The sequence below is a fragment of the Carettochelys insculpta genome, chromosome 23 (genome assembly GCF_033958435.1).
Source record: "Carettochelys insculpta isolate YL-2023 chromosome 23, ASM3395843v1, whole genome shotgun sequence".
NCBI classification, from domain to species: Eukaryota; Metazoa; Chordata; order Testudines; family Carettochelyidae; genus Carettochelys; species Carettochelys insculpta.
The window spans coordinates 13503966-13521812 of record NC_134159.1 but is presented as its reverse complement, the minus strand read 5'-3'; the positions used below and the strand labels follow the sequence as shown (position 1 = coordinate 13521812).

The following is a 17847-nucleotide window of genomic DNA, read 5'->3' as shown; positions in this document are numbered from 1 at the left end:
TGAATCCACTGGGATTGAATGGATAGTGAAGGCAAGATTAGTTACCGTGACAAAGGGTTAGTCTATACTAGGCAGATAAGTCAACTGCAGATACGCAAGTCTTGCTACGGCAACTGCGTAGCTAGAATCGACTTATCTGCAATCGACTTCCCTGGCTGTCCACAGAGGGAGGTTGGCAGGAAAAACTCACCTGTTGACCTCTCTCACTGCTCGCGATATCGAGGAGTACGGGGCTGACTGCTGGCCCAGATAGTTCGATTTCTCACGGCTCCACCAGGTGCATGAAATCGAACTCCAGATCGACCCTGAACAGGTCGATCTTCCCTGTAGTATAGACAAGCCCTAAGATTTACCGCACATCCCCCTGCCTCCTCCTTCACCGAGCCTTGCTCTCTTGTTGGGGGGGCAGGCTGAACCCTTTCAGAAAGGGCCCCCCTGCTCTCCAGCAATAGGGACCCCACCATACAATCAGGGGAAATAAAACTGGAGCAGCTTTTGTTTACTGTAAGCAGAATTCCGAGTAATTACCACACTTGTGCCTTGGCAGCGGCTGCTCTTGCATTATTTTATCTTGGATCATCCCCACAGGCAAAACCTTTTCATTACTCACAGAGGAACTCCCAGTAACAGCTTTAACGGGCAGACGGAAATGGGGGAGGGCAGGCTCCCACCCATCACGTAGCTTCACTAGAATGCCATCACGGTGACTGCATGAGAGAGCGGCCTATTAAAGGAACCATAGTGCACACACCCCGAACACGCTCTCCTTCTACCATGCACTCCCCGTCTCCAAGGCTGAGCCGTTCAAGCCTCCCTGAGAGGGCGGCCATGATGGCCCTAAATCCAAGATGGTAGCAGAGGGACAAAGTCCAGTCACGCAGCACTAGCTCTCTGTCACAGACTTGCCAGCACCCAACACTTGGCTGTGACTAGAGCTATGGACATACTTCTTGGACAACCGAGAGGTTTGTGCGGGTATCCGCAGAGAGGATGATCACTGAGGGGAAGAAATGGCACTGGAGAGCAGGGTTCCCTCGGATTTCTTCCATCCATGGATGGAATAAATTTTGTTATGTGTGCCAAGGCATGTCCAGATGTGCACCACCCATACAAGCACAGGCTGCTGGCTGTGGGCACTCTGCTAATCAGCTGGGGGCACCTGAATCTCTCCCAAGTGCTCAGCTTACAGGGAACACTGCTGGAGAGATAGCATGTTACAGCAGACAGGACACAGTACTAGGACTTGAGGTGACCTGGCTCTGATCCGAGTTCTGCCATTGCCCCAGTTCAGGCATGTTGCTTCACTTCACCTTCCCTATGTTTTGCCTGTCCTGTCTACTCAGAACATAGGATCTCTGAAGCACGGCCCCTCTCCCCCATGTGTTCACAGAACTCCTAGCAGACCAAGGCCCTGATCTCAACTGGAGAGGCTACTGCCATAACCAGTCCTAAAAACCATATGCCCTTCCTAACCCCAGGAAGGGAATGAGGCTGAAAGGGTTTCCAGCCTCCAAACCCCACCTAACATACCCAGTTCTTTACCAGTGACAGGGTGAGGGATTTCTTTCCTCTCTTGCTGGGGTCTACGACAGAGCTCTGTTCCCATTCTCACCCACTGCAGCACTCTGCAACCAGGGCCACAAACTGCAGCCACCAAAATCCACCCTAGCAACATGGGTTTGCATCTCAAAGACCAGGGGCTTCCTGTGAAATTCACAGGTTCAAAGCCTGAGTCGAGCTGTGTTGTGCCAGGAGTTGGAACTTCCAAGGGGTGCATCTGCCTCACAGCCCATTGACTCAAAAGAGGAGTGGCGGATAATTAGACACAACCATGGCACCTGCTTGGGCAGCAGGCGGTTGGTGCTTTCAGGACAGATCAAAGGGATTGGAATTCCCCTCCAAATCACCTTCTCTCCCCCATCTCTCCTAGCTCACACAGCCACCCACGGTCCCTGCCTTCCTAGCCCGACCTCCTCCCCAGCAAACTCACAGAGGCATCAGCTGTTTCTGATGCTCTTAACTGGAGCTCTGAGGAGAAAAGCCACAGGACACAGGCCCCGATTTAGGGAAATCGCTGAGGTTTCTTCACAGCCGTGTCATTAAGAAAAGGTGGCGGGGAGATAATGACACTTAATTACCCTAAACACTATCCGATCAGTCCCAGAGCAGATTTCAGGTGCAAGGTGGGTGGGGAGGGGGTGCCCGAAAAGCTGGATTCCCACACTTATAATTGGAGATTTCATATGATTCAGCCGGTGATAATTCCAGCTCGGCGGCAGCTTTGCTGTCTGCTTCTGTCATTACCAGGGTGGGATGGGGTAGGGGGTGGAGTAATGAGGGAGACTGATCTTGTCAAATGTCCTCCAGCCACCAGGTGTGAAGGAGACTCTGGTGTGGAAGCTCAGAAGCAAGCGCCTAGACAGACATCTGCTTGCCTCTCAGCTGCTGGCCTGGCCCACCCCATCCCAAACAAGGGCTCCGCTCTCACACTCTGTCAAGCCCAAGACAGTGCCCCAACCTTTCGTGCCCTCTGGGAACCAGCTCTCCAGAGCGGGCAGGCGCTCTGCTCCATACAGCTCTGTGATGCAGGCTACAACTCCACTTCCTCTCCCCAGGAGGGACACCCTGGGTCTTCACACCTCAAGGTGGGCAAACAGAACCCTTTGCTTGAAACTCAAAGCTAAAGGCAAAAAAAAAAAAAAGAAAAAGAAAAAAGAAAAAGAGTGAAAGCCAAAGCTGAGTGTTACAGTCGTGGCCAGCTGCTTTTCTTCTGTTCGTGTACCCACTGCAGTCCAACAGGGACATTCGTTACCAATGCCAGTGGGCACAGGAGCGGGGCCAGAATATTGCTCTTCAATAGATTTTAAGCAGAAAGAAATCCAGACCAAAATCACGGAGCTGGAAACCAGGGTGCCCTGTAAGCCGGGCCCTTGGATGGGTGCTTAGGAGAAATTCAAATGCTGCCCAGCTGATTAGCAGCGTGCCCACAGCTAGGTTTTGTGTTTCTACTGGTGGTGCACATTGGCACATGCCTTGGTGCACATAACATTTATGCTGCACATGGATGGAAACAATTTGAAGGAACATCGCTGGAGAGCTGTCAATTTTGGTGAAGTTTAGATCCAAGCTGTCTAGCTCTGGCCCACCACCAGGGACAGGTCTGGTTTTGTAAATGAAAGATCCAAAGTTGTGCTGTTGGTCTGTAGAGGGTTTTTTTTTTTTAAGTGATTCACAGAGAGCTATGAGAGAATGGCAGCCCCACAAAGTCATGCAGTCCACCCCACAGGGCCAAGGCACGATCGTTCCCTACCATGTATCTTCCAGCAGTTACTCCAGCATTAAATCTCCCCAGCTGAGGAGGCTTCTCACATTTAATTTTCAGCAGCTGAAATGGGGTGGGGGAACCTCCTCCCTGATTTTAATTCTTTATCTCTCTCTCTGCAAAATGTAGCTTTATTTCGTCTCCCGGGATTGGAGGAGCACATCCCCAGACCATGCTTTTGCTGCGGGGGTGAAGATTTTACGGGGGAATTGTCGCCCAGGGAGAAAGCTTCCCCCGTGACCTGCCAGCACAGCCCTTGCTCCGAGCCTCTGATACGCTCACATTTCCATATTAGACGCGAGAACGTTCTGCTCTGTTTGACAGCAGGGCTGGCGTGGCCCCGTTTCCACCCAGCTAGGTCTCTCCTTTGATCTCTGGTGCGTGCATCGGGGAGGGGGAAGGGAAGGTTACCACAGCGCTGTTGCTGGAAGGGTTTCCAGCCCCACGGATGTTTTTTTCAGCCGGCTGGAGACAAGGAGTGCTTTCCTCGGCTGCCTCGGCTCTCCTGGCTTTGTGAGACGCCTCTGTCGTGTCTCAAGATGACCCACAGGTCCAGGGTCAAATAGGCCACCTTCTAGACAATGCTGCCGTGCCCCACGCGACAGCCACACCTCGGGCTGGCATGTGATGTGACAGGAACAGGCCCTTCCAGGGGGCTGCTGACAGGCAGCACACACAGGCAGGGGAACAGCGTCCATAGGCCCCTCTACAAGTACCCAAGCAAAACCTCCCACACGGCACAGCTTTCCTGTAGCTCACAGGGCCTCACCAGCGGCACCGGTGAAATTCATGCCAGGGTTCTGCCCCTCTCACCAGCGCCACTGCCCACCACGGCAAACGGGCAGACCCAGATCCTGTCTGGCTTTGCTGTGGAAGGCAGCAAGCATCCCGCTGCTGGAAAGGGAGACCGGGCCAGTCCAGGAGCTGCCAACTCTACACAGGCTGTGCCCTCGCACTGCTCTGGCGGCAGCCCCGCCTGGGGGACTTTCCAGCATGGCTTTAGCTAATTAATTGCTGGATTGGTAGATTTGCAGGTGGAGCCTTTTCATGCATCTCCCCCCGTATGCCCCCCAAGTCCCAGTTGCACAAGCTCCCTCTTTACCAAACACCCCAAGCCAGGTTTTGCCCTCTCCTCAATAATCCAGCACAAACAGGTGCCCATTTGTAATACTCCTGCAAAGTCACACCTTTGCCAGGGTTGCTTGGAAACTTGTCAACTGCCCCGGGGGGAGGGGGGGAGTTAATCCCATCAACAGGGACAGTGGAAGGGAATCCTGCAACCAATAACAGGGCATTTCCCCAGTGCAGTGCAGAGCACACCCATGGAATGCTTTAATCCCACCCTCAACTGATGGGGAAGTCTTGGATACAGCTAAATTTGCAACACAGACAAACAGAGCTAAAATGCTGAGCTGATGTTCTGTCTTAGGCATTTACATCTGCTGCTGCTGCGGGTCATCTCAGTACCTGAAATGGAACACGGATTTGAACCCAGGTCCCCCAAGCAGCATTCCCTGTAAGATGAGCACTTGGGTGGCCACCCAGGAGATATTCAGAAGCCGCCCAGCTGATTAGCAGAGCAGTCACAGCCAGCAGCCGGTGTTTCTATTGGTGGTGCACATCCACACAAACCTTGGTGCATGCAACAACATTTATTCCGTCCATGGATGGAAAAACAAAAATAGAGAGAACTCTGCTCCCGAGCCCTAAAGTAGTGCTCTAACCACTGGGTGATCATTCTGCTCCCTTCTCCTGCACACACGTGGAAGATGAGCTTCCTTACCAAGCCCCACCCCTCGTCTGCACTGACACACTCTGTGAACACTTCCCATAAGCGGCCTTTCCCTGTAAAGAGAAATGCTGGTGCTACCTTGGGGACAAGATGTGACTGTGAACGGGACAGGCAAGAAGATGTCTCCACTAAGAAGAGGCCTCACGTGATTCAAAACAAGGCGAATGCCACTGCCCCAAGCCACTGGACAGTGCCTGGCACAGTGGCATCCTGGCTCAAACCCAGAGCTCCTAGGCGGTATCACAGTACAAGTACATTATCAATAATAATCATATCCCTGAGGTCAGAGCTCGTTAGGATTCTAAGGAGAGTCTGCAGAGATAATGGAAACGTTCACCATTGCTGAAGACAGGGTAAGTCCTAAAAGGACAAACTAGTATATTTCAGGGCATAAGTCACCAATGATGAAACTAAACGCCTGCAGGTGGCCCGGGTCACCTGATTTGGCCTCAGGGGGCTGCATAATTGTCAGACAGACATTCAGAATCGGGCTGGGACTCTACTCCAAGCCCAATGTCTACGCACCGATTTTTAACCCGCAGATTGAGCCCTGTGAGCCTAAGTCAGCTGACCTGGGACTGGGACAGCTGTGACTATGCTGTGCAAACACACCTTAAGTGACAGAGATTGGGAAGAAATGGCCCAGTCCATGCTGGGCTATTTTGGGGGGTGGGGGGGTTGTAAATCTTTCTACTACTAGTCTTCACTAAACACAACATATTGGACTAGATGAACCATTGGTCTGATCCCTTCTGGTCACTTGGACGGTCCATGTTCCTTATAGTTCCTCTAATCAATGCACAATTCAAAACACCATCACTTCCACTGGTCAAGGAACCTAACTCTTCAGTGCCGGCTCCCCATGGGTCAGAGACCTTACACAGCACGTAGGGAAGAAGAGCAGCACTAAACAATCTCAGGATGCCTGCAGCAGAAGAGGGGGCACTTTGGAGGTTTAAACAAGATCCACGTCACTTAGAACATCTGCGTCCATCTCCGTTTAGCTTAAAAGTTGGGAGGCTTTCAGGGAAAGGAGGGCGATGTGGGGGTGGAGTCAGAAAATGGAAGTGGAGTTGTCACCCATTTGGGCTTCTGGGGAAACCCTGAGCAAATGCTGCAGGATTTAGAAAGAAGCAAACCTGGGCAAAAGCAAAGTTTGGCTCCAATTTGGCTCTCATTTCGCCCAACCCAAGAGAGGGTGGGCTGGGGAGAGGCAGCCTTATGCTTGGTCTACTCTAGGCAGGTAAGTCTATCGCAGATACACAATTCTAGCTACGGCAATTACGGAGCTAGAACCAACTTATCTGCACTTGACTTACCCGGCCTTCGACAGAGAGGGAAGCTGACATGAGAAACTCTCCCATCGACCTCCTTCACTCCTTGCGATGTCAAGGAGTACAGGGTGGAGTGCCAACCTCAGATAGAGACATGCAAAATCGAACCACCAGACAAGCAAAACTGAACTCTGGAAGATTTACCCGATCCCTGGTAGCACAGACGTACCCTTAGCCAATCTCTGGTAGGACTGGACTGTTTCTGGCTGCAGCCTGCAACCAATGCAATCAAGTCATGCTGACAACAATTGTGCAGAATGGAATCCTTTTGGGGAGGTAGGGATATGAGTCATAGATGCAAAATGCTCATCTGGTCTTGAACAGCCTGCTTAGAGTTTAGCTGCTTCTCAACAAGACAGATTAAACAGCCACGGCTGTGCTGCAATTTCAGAGCATGTGATGGCTAACAAAGGGTAGAGGAGACAGAGTCAGCAGAAGCTGGACAGTGGAGCTACCTCTACACTGCAGAGACTAGTTCAAATAAGAGAGTTCAAAACAGTTATTTTGAAACAGATTATTTTGAAGTAACACAACAAAACACAAAATGTATTTGGAAATAACATTTCCAGACACACAGCGCTACTCTGAAATAGTGCCCTTGGACATCATTAAGGCTTATTTTGAAATAGCGCTGTTTTGTATCTTAACAGTGCCTACTTTGAAACAGTCGTTTCGAAACAGGCGTTACTCCTCCTGCAATGAGATTTACTGATTTCGAAATAACACACCTGCTATTTCAATTTTATTTCAAAACAGCCTGTGCGTAGTGTAGACGCTCACCCACTTATTTTGAAACAACGGCTGTTAATTCGAAATAACGCTGTAGTTTAGACGAAGCCTGGGTGGGCTACCTCCTTTATGGAAGTTGGGGCAGCGTGTGGTCTTGTATAGATCGACAGTGCAAATCTAAAAGTCCTGATTAATAAATACGTGTCAGCACCTGCAGATGCTGCCTGCTGGAATATACAATGGCACTTCTGATGTGACCTTGGGGAGGGCAAGAGGAGAACGGGAAGCAGGCATATGAACAAATAACTTTGGACTAGTGTATGGTATTGGCTTACCCATGGGACCTGTTAGACCAGGTATTGTTAGCACTTGCTAGGGATTCCGGCTTGACTATTCATGCATTCCCATCTGGAACAATTTGGAGATAAGAGGCAGGAAGGGGGTACATACAAGCAAATGACTGCAAATGACTGAATGTTACTAGGTAATGTTTAGCAGCTACTGTACCAGGCACTAGCTGCTCCCATTAGCAGCCAACGAGGACTGCTTCTGAAATACTCACACCCTTCTAGTCATAATTTGGGGTAGGAGGTAGGGAGGGGGGTACAGAAAAGAATATTAAAGTATCATCCCAGGCACTGTACAAGGCACAGCTAAAAGGCGCAAGAGAGGTTATTATTTTAGGAAGCAATGAACGTTCCACAGTAGCATACTGCCCCTTTGGGACCGACTGGGTTGGTTAACATGGGGTCGTTATCTGCATTCCCTCCTCCCCCATTTAAGAATCTCAGCTTCTGTACTCCAACACCATGAAACAAGACCTGACTTGCAGGCAGCCTGCCTAATGCCCTATTTTTTTTTTTAATGGCCAGAAGAGCGCAGGTTAAGGAATAATGATTGAGGTGGGCATTACTGACAGCTAATTAGTTTGAACTTAACAATAAAGCCTCTAAGTGAACGGCCTGAAAATCCTCATTTACTCAATCCCAGGATGGATTCATTAGCTGCAGGCTCCATTACCCACTCCACTTTGCTGGTGGTAAAAAAAGTTTTAAAATCATGGTTCTGGGAGGGAGGCATAAAAATGAAAGAGGAGAGTCCAGTAAAAACCGTCAAATGAAAATCAAACCATTGCTTCCCTCACTTCCACTCTACAGATTGCGTCTGTAGAGGGACAGCTTCATCAAGGCCGAAAGAGCATCTTGCTGGACTTTTACCATACTCGTAATGAGACACATTAAAAAAGCACATGCCAACATGACAGCGCGCTGCATGCCCTGTATTAAATATTCAAACCAAGAGTCGCTGCCTGAAAAAGACCCCTCCCCGCAACCCACCTCAGGAGCTCCCAGTTTGGTTTTTAAACGGTAAAATAATCAGGCTAAGGAAAGGAAATAATCCCCCCTCCCTCCCTCCCCCCCCCCCCACACACAGATCTTCCTTCCACTTAGCTGAAGAGAACACTGTGCATTGGTACCTTCCTGACACATCCCCATACTGACAGCTTCTTACTCAGCACCCCACATCCCTCCTTGTTAATCTCAATTAAGTTCAGGTCTTAAGACAAGCAAACGGGGTGGGGAAAAGAGAGAGAAGTAGCACTTACCCTTTGGGGACTCGCTTCGGGCTTTCTTGCTTTCTAAAGGACACTCACTGCTGCTGTTGGGAGAACATACTCTTCTCCTGCCTAAAATTTCATCTAGAAAAGAAAGAGAGACATACAGAGAGAGAGAGAGAGAGAAACGAGAGACCTCAGTATCAGATAACACTCCACTTCTTTCCCTCTCCCAGAATCAACCGGAGACTTATTTTGCATTTTGCTGCCCAAACACAGATTCAGGCTATGGATGGATGGGGAGGGGAAAAAGAAAGAAAAATCATCTTCTTGAGAGCCCGGATCTGCTTCCCTAATCATGCAGTCCAAAGGGATGGAAGGGCTCTTCCAACAGGGATCAATGCAATGGTTTTAAGCCGTAAATTCAGAATCTAGTTTATTTCCTTACTGAGTTTCATCATTTGTTCGGCAGCCTTTTGTCCCTCTTGTGTTTCCACTCCTTTCATGCCCTGATGCAAAGCAACTGGGGGGAGGAAAAAGGAGGTGGGAGAGAAAGAAAAACAATTCCCTCTGAATCTTCCTACCACAGTATCTCTCTCTCCTCCTAAAAACCTCAAGGTCCTTAGCAATCTTCTCCCTCTAGATTGTACGGAAACGCTCGAGCCTCTTGCATTAGTGCAGCTCTGCGAGCCAACGCAAAATATCTAATATACAATTACAGCGTCCCCTGAACAGATTTAAAATCAATATCCTCCCATAATAACGCTGGGGAAGCTGAAAGCATGAAGTTGCATATGGGCAGGAAGGAAGAGACAGTTTGTCACCGTGAGCATCAAATTCTCATTTATCAAGGGCTCGTTAAAGATGCAGCATCTCAAAAAAACCCTTGAAAACAAGTACCATATTTGAGAGCGTATATGTTGCTCCTGTCTATGAGTCAACATAAGCAAAGCATAGATGCGTTGTATGCACATTTCTTATGGCTGAGAAATGTTGCAATTCAAATCACCACTGTTTTAACACAGCAACAACAAAATGATTTCCCTTCCACATGACATCTCAATCCAAACCAGGGTCCTTTGCACTAAGTCATTCTGCATTAATTCAAGTTCAGCTAGCTACGTCTAGCTGGCTGAGCTGGCATTTTGTTAACCGGGAGGCACGGTGAAAGGAGTGGTGGCTGACACGTGTCCCAGCAGTGCAGAGAACAGACAGTTAACATGTGGCAGGCAGAACCTGCTGGAAGTGCCTTTATCCAATGAATGATGTTAGAACTCTGCAAAGTTACAAGAGGCATTTCAAGGTTTTAAAGAGCACAAGCTGCCTCAGATCTTATCTCCCCCTGACCCTTTCACCCTGGTGCTTGGACGGGAGGCAAAGGTCACCCGGAACGGAGAAACAGAGTAAATACAATAAAATGGTGGCAATCTGAAAACAGAGGGGAGAAAGGAGGGTCCCAGAGACAACAACAGAGCTTAAATTGTCAAGGTGCTTCACATTCGAGCCAAAGCTGGACGACCTACAAGCATCATTTGAAGGCACTTGAACAATATCATCAACGCTGCCTCAAGAGAATCCTGAATCTCTCTCGGGAGGATCGGCGCACGAACACTAGTGTCCAGGAAGAGTCAGACATGACCAGCATTGAAGCCATTATAATTCATCAACAACTCTGTTGGACTGGTCACGTGGTTTGGATGTTTGAGCAGCACCCTCCCCGAAAAAGATTCCTCCAAGTTAGAGGAAGGACAGAGGAGAGTTGGGAACCAGAGAGTTGGGAGCTGAAGGCACACGTGAAAAAGTGCAGTGTCAGTGTCGACACTTGGAAAAACCATGCCCAGGACTGTCCCCAGTGGAGAGCGGTAATCCAGGAGCGGGGTGCCACAATTTGAGAGATCCCACCACAGTGCACACGAGGAGAGGTGGAGAATTAAAAAAGAGCAGCCAGAACTGCCCCGCACCCCTCCAACAGCTACAAACACCTGCCCCTTCTGTGAAAAGATCTGCGGCTCCAGAACCGGGCTGATCAGCCATCAATGGACTCACAAATAGGAGGGTGACATGAAGACATCCTACTCGTTATCCAGTGACAGCCAAGAAGAAGAACTCAGCCTGGAACCAAAGGCTTGCCACGCACACCGTCAGTCAACAGAGCCAAGATCAGGAGTAACTAATGAGGGCCTGGCCTGGCCTCCTGTATGCAGGTCACAAGACAATGCCCACCCCTCTCCATCTGGAGTGCCTCATTCTGGGGTTTGAGTCCTCTGCTCATTCTGCTCTTGCGCTGCAGACCCTTGCAGCTGGCACAGCCAAGAGCCTGTGGCCTTCTCTCGTCCAGCATTTGTAGTTTGGTAACCATGATGCCCCCATGCTCCGCAGTGCTCCCCACTCCCAAACTGGGCAGGAGGGAAGAGTCACATTTGACCTGATTTCCTGCACTTCAGGTGGAGAAGGTGTTTGTAATTCAAGTGAGGAACTGGCTGACACACAGTTACAGGTACGGGTGATTCTAAGCAGCCGTAATAAGCACCTAACACCTCATTCGTGTAGCATCCGCACTATTTCAACCGCACAAACATACGCACAGGACTGTCAACACACAATCATTTTGACTTGCCTCATGTCACTCCTGACCCACAGCTCCTCCAGTACTGGCGAAACACTGACTATGCTGTGCAAACATAAACAAGTGCCTCACTCTTTGCCCCTGGCTCAGATCCTGAGTGTGCTCTGCCACAGTCTCCTAAGCACCGTGTGCACAAATGCAGCAGGGGGTCGAACACACTCATGTGGTTCGGGTCATGTTCTACGGAGAGCTCAATCTTTTCCATTTCTGATCAGCTCAGGATTGCAACCCAGATCTCCACACACGCAGCGTCAGCGCATATTAACACCAGTGAGACCTGCCACAGCTCATAGCCACGCACAGTCCTGAGGCTCCAAAAAACCTTTCACTAATGTTATTTTCTTGTTGAACCAGCAGGTTCCATTTTTAAACCCATATTACATTCAATCTCTTCCCTGCTAAAGCAGGAGCCAACTTTGCATTTCAAATTTGATTTTTAAATTTAAATCACGTTTTACCGCAGCACCAGGAGAACAAAAAGTAGAACTGTGGTTAAGGCATGGGGTCCCCTGCATGCTATTGCCAACTCTGCCACTGACTATTTGGCCATGAGCAAGTCACTTAACCTCTCTAGGCCTCATTATTAATGTGTTTGCATTACAGCAACACCTAAGGACCTCAAGTGACATCAGGCTTTCACTGTGCTAAGCCTTATACGTGCACATAAGAAAAGAGAGTCCCTGCCCCACAGAGCTTGCAGTCTAAGCCCTCGCAATGGGTAGGAGACAGGAGTTACTATTGCCAGACAGCAACGCACAGAGGAGCGTACCCACAATCACACAGGGAGTCTGGAGCAGAGCTAGAAATTTAACGCAGGTCTCCTAAATCCCAGGCCAAGACCATCCTTGCTCTAAGCTTCCTTATCTGTAAAATGGGGCATATGTCCACCTCACAGAGGTAGCTGAATGGTCCTGTTCAGTGCTATTTCCCAAGTTCATTGAGACCCTCAGGTAGAAGGTGCTACATAATGCATAGATTCATATCCTAGCACAGAAATGATTCTCTTCTCTCTACATCTAATCTGTGCAGACAGCCCGGACACACCAGTCCTATCTGGTGACTATATGCCCTGTGCCAACACCCTGCCACCCACCCATCCCCAGGCACCACTGCACCCCAGGGGCAGTCTATCAAAAGCTCCTTTTAGACACAAGCTCGAGGAACAGAGAAAAACCCACCCTGGGTGCCAGCTTACAAACATGCTCCCCCCCGCCCGGGCTCAGTGGAAACAGCAGCAGAGTGAGATCAGAGCGCAGGAGCCTGGGCACACAGCAGGTCTTAGTGAGAGGGGAGACACAACCCCCTCCTCCTTCCCATGATGCTAACTGAGAGAGGTGCCCTGGGTGGGTCCCAGCATGGAAAGGCCAGAAGGCCGTGTAATGATGGAGTCGTACCCTTTCCAAATGCGCTCACTGGCTTCAAATGGCAGGCACAGGAAGGTACCAAGAGTTGCACCTGCACAGCTCAGGCATCCCAGCAGCCATTCAAACCCAGCAATTATCTCGGGCATATTTTGAATTTTTCCTACCTGGGGGCCAGCACCACCTGCATTAACTCCCTTGCAAACCTTCATGACCACTGCCCCAGTCGCGGACTTGCCTTCCCTGAACTGAGTGTTGATGGATCTGCAACAATCCAAGCTTGTCAACTATGGCCGGGCAACAGCAACACAATTCTGCGCTGTCCCAGCTCCTTTACTCTAAGAGAGCTGTGTCCCGACAGAGGTGCGGGCAGTCAGGCCTAATGCTCAGAGCAGGAGCTGGCGTCAGGAACCTGGAGTGAAACCAGCGAGCAGGGCAGGTGCAAGGCTTGGAGCAAAGCTGGCACAGGAGTGATCACACGCACCGAGCAGCCACCGACCTGTTGCTGAACTTAAAAGCAGGGCCAGTTGGCTGCCTTGAGCCCACCAGGTCCCCGCTAGGGTCCAGCTGCACTCACTAACCTGCCTGTGAGCTGAGCTGGCTAGCCCTGGGCTTCAGCTGAAGGAGCTCTCTCCTCTCAACCTGGCCACTCGGGTACCAGGCGGGCACAAGTGCCATGGCGGTTCTCCTCTTGAGAACATCCCAAGCTCACTGCTGCACATTCCCATCACAAGGTAGCCCTGCCACGCGGGGGTTGTGGTCAGGGGCCGGAAGCAGCATGGGGACTGGGTTAGCTCCGTCCACGCCTCCGTGTCCACATGGTCCCGTTCTGCTGTTGGAAGGCTGCTGCCTGTAGCTGTCGGCTGCTGCCATTGCCTTCTCTAGGCCAAAAGCGGCAGGGGCACGCCAAAGAAACACCAACTCCACAGACAGCAGCCAGGGCTGACCCTGAGCAGGATCCATGTCAGATCCCACCCTGACACCAGCTGGGAGCCTGCCAGGAAACAGACTTCCCAGGCCCAGATCTCTTCTGCTCACAATCCCCACAAAAAGCAGAAAAGATGCCCCAAATGTGCGCCCAGAGCAACACACTTGGCTGTGGTGCCCCAGATCAAAGGAGAGCTGTTCCCGCTTCTCAAGGCCAGGGACTCTGGGGAGCCGGGAATACCTCCAAGAGCCTTTGAACAGCAAGAGCAAGACCAGCATGCAGAGTCCCGTGGGCCGCAAACAACTAACAACAAAGGCTGGCGTCCAGCCAGCAAGGGGCTGTGGGGTGGGCTGAGCACAAGCGCGTGGAACCCTGTGGCCAATCGACTCTGCCCATCGCCGGGCAGAAGCAAGCAAACAAAAGGGAGAGTGTAGCGCGAGGTCATGGGAATTAAGGGCCATCATTTAAGCAAGGCCAGGGGGTGGGGACAAAAATGATTTGGAGGCGGGGGGGACAGAGACGGAAGGAAAGCCGCGGGGCCTCTGGGGCTGGGGAGCGGAATGAGCAGACTTTACTACTTGCACAGAGTAGAGGAAGCCCTGTAGTTCAATCCCGAAGCAGCTGCTTTGCACCCTTCCGGCAACGAGGGCTTCATCCTTCCATGCATGAAAGTAACTTTTAGTTTTTCACAGATCCCGACCCACTGCAATCCAGGTCACTGCCAGCTCTGTGGCTAGCTCTCTCTTTCACTTGCTATGCATTCACCAGCTGAGCTGTTGTTGCACCCCGTCGAATCTGGCCCAGACTCATAGGGCTGCATCGGCAGACGTAGAGCAGCACTCTCACCCTGTCCCATTACTTGTGTCTGTGGGCTGCCGATAGCTTTTGCTGCACTTCACCCAGGGCACCTGCTTACTTTCACATCCACCTCCCTCTAGCAGGTCAGCTCACTGGGTGAGAAAGGCAGCGTTCCCTTTAATTACGTCCATCCATGAGCAGAATAAATTTTGTTCCATGCACTGCTGCATGTGCAGGTGTGGACCACCACCAGACACACATGCTGCAGGAGCTGTGAAAACAGCAAGAAGGCCCATGGCACCTTACAGACCAACATTTTATTGTGGGCAAAGACCTGCTTTGCCAGATACACGTGGGAGCTCTGGGCGCTCTGTTATCAGCTGGGCGGCACCTGAATCTCTCCTGGACAGCCGCCCAAGCACTCAGCTTACAGGGAACACAGCTGGTGTGGGGAGACCGCAGCCTAACACACTGACTGGTTATTGTCTTGTTGCTTCCTTGTGCTACCTGTGAGTCAGTCAGTCAGTCTCCACCTGTATTGTTGGACTGCAAGCTCTCTGGGGCAGGGCTTGTCTTTTGGCTCCGTGGGCCTGGGCCATTGCCAGGACTCCCAGCCCTGCACACAATACTCGTGTTAAATAATAATTTGCTAACATAGTCACGAGTCCCTAGCTAGAGATGAGATCACAGTGAGTGACAGATCTGGGCCTGTGGCTCAGGATCACTCTCGCCCACAATAGGGTTGCTGCAAATGTTGGTGCCCGGAACCCTCTCCCCAAACATCAACCCTTCAGGTCCCCTGCCTTGTTCCCTGTCAGCTGAGTGCTTGGGCAGCTGCTCAGGAGAGATTCAGGTGCTGCCCAGCTGATTAGCAGAGCAGCCACAGCCAGCAGCATATTGTCCAACTTAGTGGTGCACATCCACACATGCCTCGGTGCACATAACAAAATTCATTCTGTCCAGGGACGGAAAAAGTTAGAGGGAACATAGGTCCCCTGTAACAAAGTACTTTTAAAATGGGGAGCAGGGACAGGCACAAAGGGAGGTCTCCTGGGAGGCACCGCCCAAGGATGGAGTGTTTGAGCAGCTGGGGCAGCTGACGGTTCCTCTCTCCGTCCCTGGAGCATTTCCATTAGGATGCTGATCATGCAGCACTAAACAGGCCAGAGGATGGTATGGGCCTGCAAAACCTCAGCCTGCACCTGCCCTACAATCAGAGGTGTGACTACAGCTCAGACGAGCAAACCGAGCTCGCTTTGACCTCGCCTGTGTGGGCCACGGAAACCCACCTGGAATGCTGGCTACGTGCTGGCACTGCTAGTCCAACCCAGGGTCAGTGTTACTGCACAAAGGCACCGACTCCAGGGGTGCTGAGCAGCGTTCCCTGTCCGCTGGGTGCTTGTGCGGCTGCTCCGGAGAGAGTCCGACGCTGCCCAGCTGACTAGGAGAGTGCTCACAGCTAGGTTTCTGTTACTCTTCATGGTGCACATTCGCACATGCCTGGGCACGTGTAACAAAATTTACTTTGCACATGGATAGTAAAAATTAAGAGGGAACCCAGTAGCTGAGGGGCTGGAGCACCAAGCAGCTGTCTGGGGGGCGGGCCAGCGGCAGGCACTGGAGGGAGGGGCTGGGGAGAGGGGAAGAGTGAGTGGGGAAGAAGTAGAGGGCGGGCAGGGCCCCAGGACAGTGTGGGGCAGAGCACCCACCTGGACAGAAGTCAGCACCAGTGCTACAACCTCCTGACTGCCAGTTTAGCCAGGTGAGCGAGACGAACGCTAGCATGGCTCTGCCGACCCGACCTCCAATCACACCTTTGCCTGCAGTGTAGACAGACTCTTCACTTACTCCGTTTCTCAGAACTCCTTTCCCTCCTGGCAGGCCCTTCCTGACTCTTCCTTGGAAGAGACTGCAGGGAAACTGGGCTCAGAGTTGGGAGGAGAACTGGAAAAGCCTGGGGCACAGATCCCTTCTGGCCTCTCGCAAAGAAAAAGACTACAAATAGCAATGAGCGATATTTAGACCCCATCTCCTCTAGCACCATCATCTTCAAAGGGTTCTACCAGCCTCAGTGCCTGGGCAGGAGGGACTGGGTGGGCTTGGTCCATTTGTCAGATGAGCAGAGCACGTGAAAACCCAAGGTCACACAGAAAGTCAGTGGCAGAGCTGGTGTTTCACATCCTGACCCAAGTCGCCTGCTCCGATCTAGCCACACGCCCCTCCCCAAGTCTGGGAAAGAACCCAGGTCTCTCCTGAGGCCCAGCTCTGTGCAGTAACCAGCAGGCACGCTGCCTTTCATGCACCCTGTCAGCACCAGCCGTCACTCACCAGCTGTCTGCATCCCTTCGCTTTGCATCAGCAGCAGCCAAGCGCCTCCAAGCCCGGCCCAAATAGGAAGATACTCAGGGAACGTGACAGAGGGAGGTGCAGGTCACCCTGGAGCCGGCCTCCAATCTGTCTGCAACAGGCCTCTCTACGAACCATCGGGCACAAACACTCCCTTGTCTCCCACCTCCCTTTGCAATTCATTTCCATCCAACGCACTGAGTCACAAAAAGGTGGTAAATATTCATAGCATGAAAAACACTCGCAGAGGGGATATGCTGGGCTCGAGAGAGACACACAAGCTGGTTATCTATGCTCCCCAGAGAGTCTGGGTTAGCAGCTGTGAGCCCTTTCCCTCTCCTCAGGGACGATTTGAAGGGGACAGGCTGGGAGGTTCAGTGGGTAGGGTAGAGGGTCTGGGAAGCTGAAGCCTAGGATTCTATCCCCAGGGAGCAGTGTGGGGGAGTAAGACAAATACTATTTATGAAGCACTGTTAATCAGGACTCCAGGATTCTATCCCCAGCTATGGGCAGGCATGTAGGCTAGAAGGTAAGGCAGCCAGCCTGAGCATTAGAAGTTCTCAGTTTAATTCCCATCTCTGCTCATGACCCGCTGTTTCTCTGCTGTTCTGAAGTCCTCTGTACCTCAGCTTACCTGTTTGTAAAATGGGCATTCTGCACCTGCCTCACAAATGCAGTCTGAGCTGTAACCAGTGCTAGCAGAGAGCTTGAAGGTTATGGGATGAATGATGCCCAGGCAGTAAAGCATTGTGCCACGACCCCAGACAACTCAAGCTCATCCTTAGGCTGTGCGTGCTCACCGTGAGTGTCTCCACAGCTCTGCACCTCTTCTTCAGAAAACTGCTCCACTTCTGACTACTTGTCCCCAACCTGGGCCTTGTGATTAAAAACCTGCCTCCCTTACCCCAAGATGCACCCTCGCCCCAACCCTAGGGCACAGGAGAGCTTGATTGTAGCCTGGAGCCCAGGCCTTCCTAGAGCTGGGATGAGCAAACTTTTTACGTTGGGCCGCACTTTTCTTCCCTGCAATTAGCAGCCCCCTGCCCCCCGCCAGGG

At 51.4% G+C, this 17847-nt stretch overlaps 1 protein-coding gene across 4 annotated transcripts in view; it reads right to left on the bottom strand.

Annotated features, from left to right (window-relative positions):
* Positions 1 to 17847, bottom strand: part of SAMD11 (sterile alpha motif domain containing 11) — a 213736-nt gene that overhangs the window by 51172 nt on the left and 144717 nt on the right. For all 4 annotated transcript variants that reach the window (XM_074975990.1, XM_074975989.1, XM_074975992.1 and 1 more), the window contains exon 6: positions 8784 to 8876. In XM_074975990.1, coding sequence (XP_074832091.1) covers positions 8784 to 8876 — 93 coding nt within the window. The remainder of the gene's footprint in view (positions 1 to 8783; positions 8877 to 17847) is intronic.